At 46.1% G+C, this 13530-nt stretch overlaps 1 protein-coding gene and 1 pseudogene across 1 annotated transcript in view; both read right to left on the bottom strand.

Moving 5' to 3' along the window:
- Window positions 1-1927, bottom strand: part of MSH6 (mutS homolog 6) — a 44833-nt gene extending 42906 nt beyond the window's left edge. The window contains exon 1 of the mRNA XM_053590144.1: window positions 1595-1927. Within this exon, the coding sequence (XP_053446119.1) occupies window positions 1595-1851 (257 nt within the window). The 5' untranslated portion in view covers window positions 1852-1927. The remainder of the gene's footprint in view (window positions 1-1594) is intronic.
- Window positions 1928-8707: 6780 nt separating this feature from the next.
- On the bottom strand, window positions 8708-9534 carry LOC128584180 (translationally-controlled tumor protein-like; annotated as a pseudogene).
- Between the last annotated feature and the right edge of the window lie 3996 nt (window positions 9535-13530).

The raw sequence follows: 13530 nt of genomic DNA, 5'->3' as shown, positions 1-13530 counted from the left end.
ATATAGAGAGAGAGAGAGAGAGAGAGAGAGACACCGCGCGCGCCAGGCTTTGTGGCGAGCGCCTGTAGTCCCAGCTACTCGGGAGGCTGAGGCAAGAGAATCGCCTAAGCTCAGGAGTTGGAGGTTGCTGTGAGCTGTGACGCTACAGCACTCTACCGAGGGCAACAGAGTGAGACTCTATCAAAAAAAAAAAAAAAAGAAAGAAATCGACTACTCAGAATCACTAACTCGTTCTGTGATCTTGAACGTGTTATCCTTCCTGAACCTCTATTTCTTCGTATGCCTAAACGGCTACCATTACATTTTGCGGCCAATTATGTAATCTGGTACACTGTAAAAGCAAGCTTTTCAAAATGTCGCCCCGATGCTAACATAAAAGGCCATTTGAGCCCTGGAATAGCACTGAACTGCCCAGAAAAGAAAGCGAGGAGGTCACCTCCAGGCAGGCTTCCCCGCACAAAGCCAGATCAAGGCCCACCCTCAATTCCAATAAAACTGTGGTGCCCCGGGGGCGGCGCCTGTGGCTCAGTCGGTAAGGCGCCGGCCCCACATACCGAGGGTGGCGGGTTCAAGCCCGGCCCCGGCCAAACTGCAACCAAAAAATAACCGGGCGTTGTACTGGGCGCCTGTAGTCCCAGCTACTCGGGAGGCTGAGGCAAGAGAATCGCTTAAGCCCAGGAGTTGGAGGTTGCTGTGAGCTGTGTGAGGCCACGGCTCTCTACCGAGGGCCATAAAGTGAGACTCTGTCTCTACAAAAAAAAAAAACTCTGGTGCCCCACCCTCCCGCGGAATCATCCATTAAAAAATACATTATTTATTTTTTAAATACATTATTTCTTAATATAACATTTTTCCACTTGACGCCAACTTTCACGCACCAAAATATAGCTTCTATTTTCATTTATCTTGGTGCACGTGCAATCTTATCGTAGGGACATCCCAGCCTGATCCCAGCTCCTGCGGCTTGGTCCTGCTCCATTCTCGCTCTGCCCAATCAGGCCTCAGGGTCCGCAGTATGACACACCCCCACCCTCTGAGCTAGAGGCCCACCCCCCATTCCCGCCTTCTCCACAGCCTACTCGCACAAGCGGAGGGCCCACCGTCCTGACCGCGTCTAGGAGTCCATAAATGTGTACCTGAAAAGTTTACGCGAGTCCCCAACTACTATCCCTGCGATGAACAAGTAACCTCACGCATCCACACCAACCTCCAGGTCCCGGGCATCCGGCCTCCCTCCAGGCATTCCTTCATCCTGCCACCCCTCCCCCGCCCCGCGCTTCCAGTGACTTCCCCCATTCGCCCCACCTCCAAAGCCTCAGGCTCCCTAGCCCCCTCGCAGCCCCAAGCAGCATTCATTTTCCCCTTCACCCACCAAGCCGGGCGCGTCTTCTTACACCAAAGCGTCTTCACTATCCACGACCCACCTTCTTTCTGCACTATTTTTCCTACGCTGTTTACAAAGCTCCGAACTCGGGCCCAGCACTCTTTGAAGCAAACTGTGCACCCCCGAGTTCCGCTAAGAGAACCTCCCTTCCCAGGGGTCGGTGCGCCTGCCGCTGTGCCCCCGCCTCCGACTCCCGCCCCAGTCCGCTACCTGGCGGGGACAGAAGACGCTGCCGATCTCCGCAGCCCTCCGTTGAGGTTCTTCGCCTCTGGCGGCGATTCGGAGCCCGCCAAAGGCCTGGGCCCGGGACCAGGCCCTGCCTCACTCCAGGCCGCATCTCCGCCGGGGGAACGGGAGGCCCTGGTGGCAGCGGCGCCTTCGCGTAAGGCCCTAGTCGAGGCCTTGTTTGAATTATTCAGCGCCGGAGACTTGGGGAAGAAGCTGTACAAGGTACTCTGTCGCGACATAGCGACGGCTTGCGAAGCACAACCGTTCTGTTGGACCAAGCGCTTAAAGGTACGGCATCTACCGCGCGGCGCCTGCTGGCGGGAAAACTGGGGGAGGCGCGCTCCGTGGGAGGAGCCCAGGTGCCAACGGCCAATCGACGGGCTCCTTGGCGTGCGCAGCCGGCGTGCACTCCAGGCCCCGCCCACGGCGCGCGACGTCGTAGGGAGGGGAGGGTTGGGCTTGCGGCGCAGTGGGTTGGCGGGATCTACCCCTGTCCCCAACCCTACTCCGTCATGCTTGGAGGCCGGGCCTGACTGGAACGCTCGGGCCCGATGTCGGTTGTGGCTGGGGGACTGTCCGGATTAGACTACCCTGTCGCAACCGAAGCGGACGAATGCGTGGGCTGCGCTGGCTGAAGTAACAGGGCGAACTCGAGGGCCGTGGAAGGGAGCCTTGGGGAGAAACGCCTTCCAGCGCCTGCGTGAAATATTGCTGATAGTGCTCTTTCGCCCAGAAACCGAGGGGAAAATTGAGTTTGATCAACAGTTAATGTCTCTTGTATTCTCGAGGAGTTGCACGTAGTAGGCGCTTGGTAAATGCAAAATAAATGTTAAGTGCAAAGCCCTTCACGTGTTCAGGATAAAAACCTGCAGCCATACCAAGTCTTCCTTTACTAGGCACTGATCAATACATTTCGCATGTATTAACCAGTTTAATTCTCCTAATCTATAAAGTAGATGCCTCAGGACCATAGTTCCTTATTTGAGCGCTTTGGTCCAAGTGTGCCTTGGAATGCAGGATTTTTAGATTTTAGAAAAATAAAAGAGTTTGAGAATAAAAAGTTCTAGTCAAATTCAAGGGAGATTGGTGCAGTAGTTCTGGCCACCACAGTAGTCCCAGCTACTCTGAAGGCTGAGACAAGTTTTGCTTGAGCCCAGGAGTTGAAGGCTGTAGTGAACTGTGGTTACACACTCGGGCGACAGAGTGAGAGACCTCGTCTTACTGAAAAAGGAAAGAAACTAGGAGGCTGACAGTTCTTTGGCTCTTTATTCTAAATTGTGAATAAGTATGGGAATCCAGAATCAGGAAACCAGCCTCAATCAGCAACAGCTGTACTTTGATAAAAGCCTGTGTAGTAATAGCTTTTGTTTGGAGACTGTTGCTGTCACAGGGTTCTCCCTTGTTAGGCAAGTAATAAAATCAACTTTGCTTCAGATTATTGGAGAGATTTATTCCCCTAACGGGTGTGATATGTAACACCTTGAGAGAGTCCAGAGAAAACACCCTGAAAGCAAAACATTTCTGCAGGAAAGCTTCATCTTATTCACATTAAGTAAAATATAGACCATAAATAGCCTCAGTTCAGCTCAGGTCAAAATTTTTGCTACCAAATGAATATACCACAAAACTTGGTTTTCAGAGCTTTTTGTAGTTAAGAATTGCAGGTAGGAGTGTGTTGATTTGTACTATATCTCCATTATATGGATGAAGAAACTAAGGAACAAATGAGTCAACTAATTTGCTCAAAACCTCACAGAGAGTGGTAGATTTAAACACAGGGAAGTGGTTCTGGAGTCCTGTGTTATTAACAGAAATACTATAATCCAATTTAACATCATTTTATTTCATTTACTTCTCACAACAACCTTGTATTGGGTTGAACTATATGAAATTGCTAAAATGTTTTGAAGTGCCAAAAATGAAATTCCTTTTTGTTCAGCTTGTTATGATAGTGTTCTTGTTTTACAAGGAGGAAATGGACGCTCAGAGGGGATCAGCCATTTATAGGACAGATTAAGAGCCTGTGGCTGTAGAATACATGGAGACTTAGGCTCTGATCCCAAGCTGCTAGCCAGACACCTCAGAGCAACTTTACTTCTCTAAAACTTGCTTCCTCAGGCGGCGCCTGTGGCTCAATGGGTTGGGCGCCAACCCCATATACCGAAGGTGGCAGGTTCAAACTCAGCCCTGGCCAAACTGCAAAAAAAAAAAAAAAAAAAATAGCTGGGCGTTGTGGCGGGCGCCTGTAGTCCCAGCTGCTCGGGAGGCTGAGGCAAGAGAATCGCCTGAGCCCAGGAATTGGAGGTTGCTGTGAGCCGTGTGACGCCACAGCACTACTGCAGACGGAAAAGTGAGACTGTCTCTACAAAAAAAAAATAACTTATTTCCTCATCTTTAATGAGGATGATAATACCTTTGGGCCAAATTTTGAAGGTTACATTTAGGCTCCCACAAACTTCACCAAGAGTGAGAAAAATAAGTCTCATGTGTTATGTAGGGACTACTCAAATCCCCCAGAGTTGCTGTGAAGCTTATTTTATTTTATTATTATTGTTATTATTTTTGGAGACAGAGTCTCACTATTGTGCCCTCAAGAGTTCCGTGGCCTCCCAGCTCACAGTAACCTCAAACTCTTGGACTTACCTCAGCCTCCCAAATAGCTGGGACTACAGGCACTCACCACAACACCTGGCTATTTTTTGTTGTGGTCGTTGCATTTGTCATTACTGTTTTTACCTGGCCCAGGCCAGGTTTGAACCTGCCAGCATCAGTGTATATGGCTGGTGACCTACCCATGGAGCTACAGGCACTGCCCATGAAGCTTATTTTAAAAGATATTTAAGGCTCGCTGCCTGTAGCTCAAGTGGCTAAAGCACCAACCAAATACACTAGAGCTGGCGGGTTCAAATCCAGCTTGGGCCTGCCAAACAGCAATGACAACTACAATCAAAAAATGGCCAGGCATTGTGGTGGGCACCTATAGTCCCAGCTACTTGGGAGGCTGAGGCAAGAGAATCACTTAAGCCCAGAAGTTGGAGGTTGCTGTGAACTGTGATGCCACGGCACTCTACCCAGGGTGACAGCTTGAGGCTCTGTCTCAAAAAGAAAAAAAGAAAAGATACTTAAGATTCAACAGATGCAGAAAGAACTTTTTTTTTTTTTTTGTAGAGACAAGAGTTTCACTTTATTGCCCTCGGTAGAGTACCGTGGCGTCACACGGCTCACAGCGACCTCCAACTCCTGGGCTTAGGTGATTCTCTTGACTCAGCCTCCCAAGTAGCTGGGACTACAGGCGCCCGCCACAACGCCCGGCTATTTTTTTGTTGCAGTTTGGCCGGGGCTGGGTTTGAACCCACCACCCTCGGCATATGGGGCCGGCGCCCTACTCACTGAGCCACAGGTGCCGTCCCAGAAAGAACTTTTTTTATGAGGCAGAGTCTCACCTTGCTGCCCTTGGTAGAGTGCTGTGGCATCATAACTCACAGCAACCTAAAACTCAAGACACTCTCCTGGGTGGCGCCTGTGGCTCAATGGAGTAAGGCGCCAGCCCCATATGCTGGAGGTGGTGAGTTCAAACTCAACCCAGGCCAAAAACTGCAAAAAAGAAAACAAACAAACAAAAAAAGACATTCTCTTGCCTCAGCCTCCAAAGTAGTTGGGAATACAGGCACTGGCCACTACACCCAACTACCTTTAGAGATGGGGTCTTGCAGGCCAGGCATGGTGGCTCACACCTGTAATCCTAACACTCTGGGAGGCCAAGGAGGATGGATTGCCTGAGTTCACAGATTTGAGATCAGCCTGAGCAAGTGCAAGACTCCGTTTCTAAAAAATAGCTGGGTGTTGTGGTGGGTGCTTGTAGTCCCAGCTACTCAGGAGGCTGAGACAAGGGAATCTCTTGAGCCCAAGGAATTGAGGTTGCTGTGAGCTATGACAGTACATCACTCTACCCAGGGCAACAAAGTGAAACTCTATCTCAAAAAAAAAAAAAAAAAAAAAATAGGAGTCTTGCTCTTGCTCTTGCTTAGGCTGCTCTTGAACCTATGAGCTCAGGCAATCCACCCACCTCAGTCTCCCCTTGCCCGGCCTTAGAAAGAACCCTTTTAAGTTTCCTTTATCTGGCCAGGCACGGATATTGTGGCAGTTGCCTTAGTCCCAGCTACGCAAGAGGCTAAGGCAAGCAGATCACTTGAGCCCAAGAGTTTAAAGTTGTGAGCTATAACAAAACAAAACAATAACAACAACAACAAAACAATTCCCTTACCTGACTAAAGGTGAAAACTTCTTGGAGTGAGACTACCATAAATCTCCTCTCTGGGGTAGTTATACTGGGCAGAAAGGAGACATAGACCACTTGCACTTTTTCTTTCCATAGAACCCTTTTGTCCCCTATTAAAATGGTATATATGTCCAAATGTTAACTGCTTCACCTCCTGGAGCCACATTTTTTCCTGTGAACTCCTGCATGCAGGTCTGAATAAAAACCTGTCTTTTCTCTTGCTAGTGTCTTTTTGTTTGTTTTCAGTATATTAAGGGGGTATAAATGTTTTTGTTACATTGAAGTCAGGACTTTTGTTTGAAGTTTGTTTTTTTTTTTTAAAGTTTTGGCCAGGGCTGGGCTTGAACCCACCACCCACAGCATATGGGCCTGGTGCCCTGCTCCTTGAGCCATGGCGCTGACCCAGAAGTCAGGACTTTTGGTGTGTCCTTCATGAAAATAGTGTTCATGTACCAATAAGTAAATTCCTTTTTTTTTTTGCAGTTTTTGGCCAAGCCGGGTTTGAACATGCCACCTCTGGCATATGGGGCTGGCGCCCTACTCCTTTGAGCCACAGGCGCCACCCCACCAATAAGTAAGTTCTTTTTTTTTTTTTTTGAGCCTCAAGCTGTCACCCTGGGTAGAGTACTGTGGCATCACAGCTCACAGCAACCTCCTGGGCTTAAGCGAGTCTCCTGCCTCTGCCTCCCAAGTAGCTGGGACTACAGGCACCCGCCACAATGCCTGGCTATTTTTTGGTTGCAGCCATCATTGTTGTTTGGTGGGCCCTGGGCTGGATTCGAACCTGCCAACTCAGGTATATGTGGCTGGCGCCTTAGCCACTTGAGCCACAGGTGCCGAGCCTCTTTTTTTTTTTTTAAAATAAGTAAGTTCTTATCCCACAATTCTCTTCCCACTCTCCTTTGTTTCCACTGTCCTTTATATCTCTTTATGCCCTCATATACCCACTGTTTAGCTCCTGCTTATTAGTGAAAACATGGTGTTTGGTTTTCCACTCCTGAGATACTCCACTTAGGATAATGGTCTCCAGTTCCACCCAAATTGCTGCAAACATTTTATTCCTTTTTTAGATGAGTAGTGTTCAATTATGTACCACATTTTCTTTGTACATTCTTGAATTGATGAGCACTTAGGTTGGTTCCACATGTTTCCGATTGTGAACTGGGCTGCCATTAATATTCTAGTGCAGGTGTCTTTTTTTTTTAAAGACAGAGTCTCAGTTTGTCATCCTTGGTAGAGTACTGTGGTGTCATAGCTCACAGCAACCTCAAACTCTTGGGCTCAAGTGATTCTTTTGCCTCAGCCTGCTGAGTAGCTGGGACTAGAGGCACCCACCACACTGTCCGGCTATTTTTAGAGATGGGGTGTGGAGGGGAGGGTCTCACTCTTGCTCAGGCTGGTCTCCAACCCGTGACCTCAGGCAATCCACCCACCTCGGCCTCCCAAAGTGCTAGGATTACAGGCGTGAGCCACTGCGCCCAGACACAGGTTTCATTTTTTTTTTTTTTTTCTGGTAAATAAAATGACTTGGCTGGGTGCCATGGCTCATGCCTGTAATCCTGGCACTCTAAGAGGTCGAGGCAGGATTGCTTGAGCTCAGAAGTTCAAGACCAGCCTGAGCAAGAGTGAAACCCTGTCTCAACTAAAAATAGAATAACTAGCCAGATGTTGTGGCAAGCACCTGTAGCCCCAGCCACTGAGGATGAGGCAGGAGGATAGCATAAGCAACATATATAAAATGACTTCTTTTCCTTTGGGTAGATAGCCAGCAATGGGATTGCTGGATTGAGTGGTAAATCAACATATTTTCCTTGGAGTAATCTCCATGCTCTTTTCCATAGAGGTTGTACTAATTTGCAGTCCCACCAACATTGCGTAAGCCTTCCTTTTTTTTTTTTTTTTCTCCAACTGAATTAGTCTCTTTTAATTCTCTTAGTAATTTCTTCCACAGTCACTACTTCCATTGTAGGTGATGAAATGTGTTAAGGCTCCACTTCAAGTGTTGGCACTGCTATGAGCATGGTCTTTCCCTTTACTGTAACTCAGAATTAAAACTTTTGATTCCTTTATATTCCAATCTCAGGAGTGGTTTCCACTGTAGAATTTATCTGCTGACAGTATTATGCTTTCTAGTAGTAGCCTACAACTAGTCTCTAGCTTCTCCAGGAACACTATAGGATTGATTTAGTTTAAAAGTGTATTAAACTAGGGCGGCGCCTGTGGCTCAGTCAGTAAGGCGCTGGCCCCATATACCAAGGGTGGCGGGTTCAAACCCGGCCCCGGCCAAACTGCAACCAAAAAAAATAGCCGGGCGTTGTGGCAGGCGCCTGTAGTCCCAGCTACTCGGGAGGGTGAGGCAAGAGAATCGCCTAAGCCCAGGAGTTGGAGGTTGCTGTGAGCTGTGTGAGGCCATGGCACTCTACCGAGGGCCATAAAGTAAGACTCTGTCTCTACAAAAAGAAAAAAGAAAGTGTATTAAACTAAAAGGCATTCTCTCGAATGAGTTTAAATGCATTTTTTTTTTTTTTTTTTTTTTTTTAGTTTTGGCCAGGGCTGGGTTTGAACCTGCCACCTCTGGCATATTATGGGACTGGCACCCTACTCCTTTGAGCCACAAGTGCCGCCCATAAATGCATTTTATTTTTAAACAACCTACATGACATGTTTTTCCTTAAAAACAGTGCCTCCACTCCAAATAAATCATGGTCAAAATAAATGAAGAGCTCAAGATGACATCAGTCCCATTTGTCTTAAGCACTGGTATTGTGTGGATGACAAGCAGCAGCCAGTTATGATGACAGGTGATAGATCCAAAGTAATTGCCAAAGTTGTTAACACTTTTCTGTTTCTAAACCATCCTTAAAATCATATGGGGGGGTCACACCATCCTCACGGTAGTCCAGGAGAGCAACCATGCCATCTGGATTCATGTTTTCACCAATAAAGAACTGGTAGTTTTTGAAATTAGCCAGGATGTGCTTGATTTGTTCTGCAGCCCCATCATAAAAGGTTTTACTCTTTCTGGTCTCTGTTCTTCAAGTTTGCCTTTTTTTTTTTTTTTTCTGTTTTCTTTTTGAGACAGAGCCTCAAGCTGTCGCCTTGGGTAGAGTGCTGTGGCATCACAGCTCACAGCAACCTCCAACTCCTGGGTTCAAGCGATTCTACTGCCTCCGCCTCCCAAGTAGTTGGGACTACAGGCGCCCACCACAACCCCCGGCTATTTTTTGGTTGCAGCCATCATTGTTGTTTGGCGGGCCCAAGATGGATTCGAACCTGCCAGCTCTTTTGTATGTGGCTGGCACCTTAGCCACTTGAGCTACAAGCTCTGAGCCTCAAGTTTGCCTATAATTGACTTCATGTAATCTTTGATGTACTTCTTGTAGGCTTCTTTTGTGAAGCTGGTTTCCTGCAAGTGATGGTTCATGACAATATCAACTCCAGTGATAACTGTGCTTTCGGTACCTTCGCTCTCAGGTCCTTCAGCGGAAGCATTTGCACCAATGAGCGAGTCATCGATGTTACCCTCTGTCCTACTGACCATCTTCCCCTCCACCTCCAGGCATAGGCCGTCCACGATCTCTTAGATCTTGTAAATGTCAGAAAACATCTCATCGTGGCTGATGAGGTCCCAGTAGATAATCATGATGGCAGCTGAAGGGAGACGGCGGTGGTGCAAGCTTTGCAGGAGCCCAGAGCGGGACTGGCGGGGGGAGCAGGCAGAAAAGCAAGCCTTCCTTAATTTTTGCATCCACACCAGTATTATTATTTGTTGACTTTTTTTTTTTTTTTTGAGACAGTCTCACTTTGTCAAACCTGTGAGCTCACACAGTTCACCCACACCACACTCGGCCTTATTTGTTGACTTTTTAATAGCAACCATTCTGACAGGGGTAAGGTGATATCTCATTGTAGTTTTAATTTGCATTTCCCTGTTGATTAGTGATGTTGAACATTTTTTCATATGTTTGTAGAGCATTTCTTGATCTTTGGAAAAACTTCTGTTCACATCTTTTACCCACTTTTTGATGGGGTTGTTTGTTTTATTCTTGCTGATTTGAGTTCTTTTAAATGAAAGTGTTTAGGCTTTTTTCATATCTATAGTTTGCAAATATTTTCTCCCATTCTATAAGTAAGTTCTATCAATTCTGTCAATTATTTCATTTGTTCTGTGAAAGCTTTTCAATTTAATTAACTCTTATTTATTTATTTTTGTTGTTGCTGTATTTGCCGTTGGGGGGAGTCTTAGTCATAAATTCTTGGGTGGCGCCTGTGGCTCAAAGGGGTAGGGCGCCAGCCCCATATGCCAGAGGTGGCAGGTTCAAACCCAGGCCCAGCTAAAAAAAAAACTGCAAAGTAAATTCTTTGCCTAGGCCAATGTCTAGAAGACTTTTTTCCTCCATTTCCCTGTAAAATTTTTATGATTTTATGCCTTACATTTAATTCTTTTATCCATCTTGAATTAATTTTTGTATATAGCAAGAGATAGGAGTCCTATTTCACGCTTCTGTATGTAGCTATTTCACTCTTCTGTATGTATAAATTGTATGTAACCAATTTTTCCAGCACTATTTATTGAATATACTGGCTTCTTTTTCCCAGTATGTGTTGTTGTCTGCTTTGTTGAAGATCAGTTGGTTGTAGGTTAATGGTTTTATTTCTGGGTTCTCTATTTTGTTCTATTGGTCTATGTCTCTACTTGTATAGTGATACCATGCTACTTTGGTTACTACAGTCCTGTAGTATAATTGAAGTCAGGTAATATGATGCCTCCAGATTTGTTATTTTTGCTTAATTTTGCTTTGGCTATTCAGATTCATTTTTGGTTCCAAGTGAAGCTTAGGGTTATTTTTTCTAGATCTGTGATGTTAGATGGTACTTTGGTGAGAACTGGGTTGAATCTGTAAATCACTTTGGGGAGTCTGGACGTTTTCTCCTAGTCGATGAGCAAGGGATGTTTTTCTATTTGTTTGTATCATCTACAGTTATATATATATATTATCATAGCTGTGTACAATTAATGCAATCATGGGGTTCAAGCCGGGCGCGGTGGCTCACGCCTGTAATCCCAGCATTGTGAGAGGCTGAGGAAAGAGGATTGCTTGAGCTCAGGAGTTCGAGGCTTGTCTGAGCGAGAGTGAGACCCCGACTCATGGAAAAAAAATGGAAAAACCCAGTTGGGTGCCGCTGCAAGCGCCTGTAATCCCAGCAGCTTCGGAGGCTGAAGCAACAGGATGCCCACAGCCGGAGTCTGAGGTTGCAGTGAGCTACGATGCCATTGCCCTCTGCTCAGGGCATAGGGTAGAACTCTGTCTCGAAAAAAAAAAAAAAAATCATGGGGTTCAATGTACTGGTTTTATATACCATTTGAAATATTTTCATCAAACTGGTTAACATAGCCTTCACAGCATATCTGCAGTTTCTTTCATCAGTGTTTGATAGTTCTGCTTGAGAGATCTTTGATCTCCTTGTTTACATTCCAATGTATTTTATTTTCTTTGTAGCTATTAGGAACGGTATTGAGTCCTTTGCTAATGTCTTTTATCTGCAGAGCCAACACACACATTCCATTACTGCATATAGGTAACTTAAAAATTGAAAGATTCTGGACCCAAGGAAGAAAGATTATTCCAAGGCACAAAACAAAGGAAAACAGAATCCCTGTTCTGTAGAAAGAATGTGGTCTTTATTTCCACCTGGATGCAGGTGGGGTGAAATTAAGAAAGGAATTCTGGGCGGCGCCTGTGGCTCAAAAGAGTAGGGCGCAGGCCCCATATGCCAGAGGTGGTGGGTTCAAGCCCAGCCCCAGCCAAAAAACTGCAAAAAAAAAAAAAAGAAAGGTCTGCTTCCTGACAGAATCGGGCATGGAACATTTCTCAACTCCTGTGATCTGGTGGACTTCGTGAGGCAACATCAAATACCACTGGAACTCTGTTGTTTGACTTCAAACATCAAAAGTCAGACAGTTCCATCTTATGTCCAGCATCATTTTGGATTCTGGTACAGCATTGGCCATTCTTCTGGGATCTGTACTGATGATAAGGGTGTCTTTGCAACACACCTTTCTCAAGGGTACCAGTTGACAGCTGAAACATTTAATTTGACCCAGTCTCAGGTATGGGATCTGTCTTACAAGTCCATCAACTACATCTTTGCTTCTGACAATACCAGATCTGAACTGAGGAAGAAGTGGAACTATCTGAAGCCCAAAGTGTTACATTTTTAAGTTGTTGGGGTACGGTAGTGTCATCATAGCTCACAGCAACTTGAAACTCCTGGGCTCAAGTGATCTTTCTGCCTCAGCCTCCCAAGAAGTTGGGACTAAAGGGTAACAGAGTTTTTATTTAGGAAGAACAAAGTGAAAATTTAGAACACTTCCAAAGAGAGTTGGAAGTCAGGGAGTCACTGCACTGTCTCCTTATGCCACGTGGCGTGTGAGTCTCCATGTCCGCTTCTCTCCAGGCTTCCTAGACTTTATGCATTAAGTTGGTGTAGAGTCCCATGAAAGCCTCTAACGACAAGAAACAGACCAGTCACACTCATGTCTGTGTAAGAGCGAAGAAGGCGCCATTTCTTTTTTTTTTTTTTTTTTGTAGAGACAGAGTCTCACCCTATGGCCCTCGGTAGAGTGCCATGGCCTCACACAGCTCACAGCAACCTCCAACTCCTGGACTTAAGCGATTCTCTTGCCTCAGCCTCCCAAGTAGCTGGGACTACAGACGCGAAGGCGCCATTTCTAAATGCAGTAGCCTGTGGTGGGATTAGGTTTGATTTCTTTTGCCTGTGAGATCTCTTTCTATTTTGCTTTCATTTTCACTTTCCCCATCTATGTTTACAAAATCCCACCACTTCCCCTTTGTTTTGCCTCATTCTATAGTATCTTTTGTGGAACAATTTTTGCGACAGCTACCTTTCACTGACTTCTATCTCTCTGTAGAGTAGCCACCCCCATCTTCAGTTCAAAGGAAAAGGACTGAGTAGGTATTAAAAATATTCCACAGGCCACTACAAAAACAACAACAACAAAACTCGGTGGGTGTTGTGGAGTGCCTGTTCTTCACAGACAGAAATAACTTAGAAACTCAGAACACACTCTCTCTGTTAACACCAAAGCCGCGGGCGCCTGTAGTCCCAGCTGCTCGGGAGACTGAGGCAAGAGAATCGCTTAAGCCCAGGAGCTGGAGGTTGCTGTGAGCTGTGTGAGGCCACGGCACTCTACAGAGAGCCATAAAGTGAGACTCTGTCTCTACAAAAAAAAAAAAAAAAACACCAAAGCCACTTTGTCTGCTCTCCGTAAATTTTCAGCCATTTTCTTCCTCTATTTCTATCTCTGGAGGAGAAAATAAAATGCACCCTCCTGTGTATTCCACAGCTGCTCTGCCTGCTAGAAGATCAAGTCTAGTGGCCCTACCCCACTGTTTGAATACAATCTCAAGGTTAAGTTAAACACCTACCTCCTTTAACACTAAAGAAAAAGAAAAGAAAGGAATTCCACACTTGGGTTATGGCGGATGGGGATTTAAAGGGTCAGAGAGGGCAGCAATTAGTAGCATTCCTATTTCCTGGGAGGGACATGAGTCTGACACTTCCTGGGCAGGTCATGAACCTGATCCTGCCTGGGCAGGGCAGGTCTATCAAAAAA

The sequence above is a fragment of the Nycticebus coucang genome, chromosome 4, assembly GCF_027406575.1.
Source record: "Nycticebus coucang isolate mNycCou1 chromosome 4, mNycCou1.pri, whole genome shotgun sequence".
Lineage (NCBI taxonomy): Eukaryota > Metazoa > Chordata > Mammalia > Primates > Lorisidae > Nycticebus > Nycticebus coucang.
Note: the sequence above shows the minus strand (reverse complement) of the source record. Positions and strands in the feature narration are given on the sequence as shown.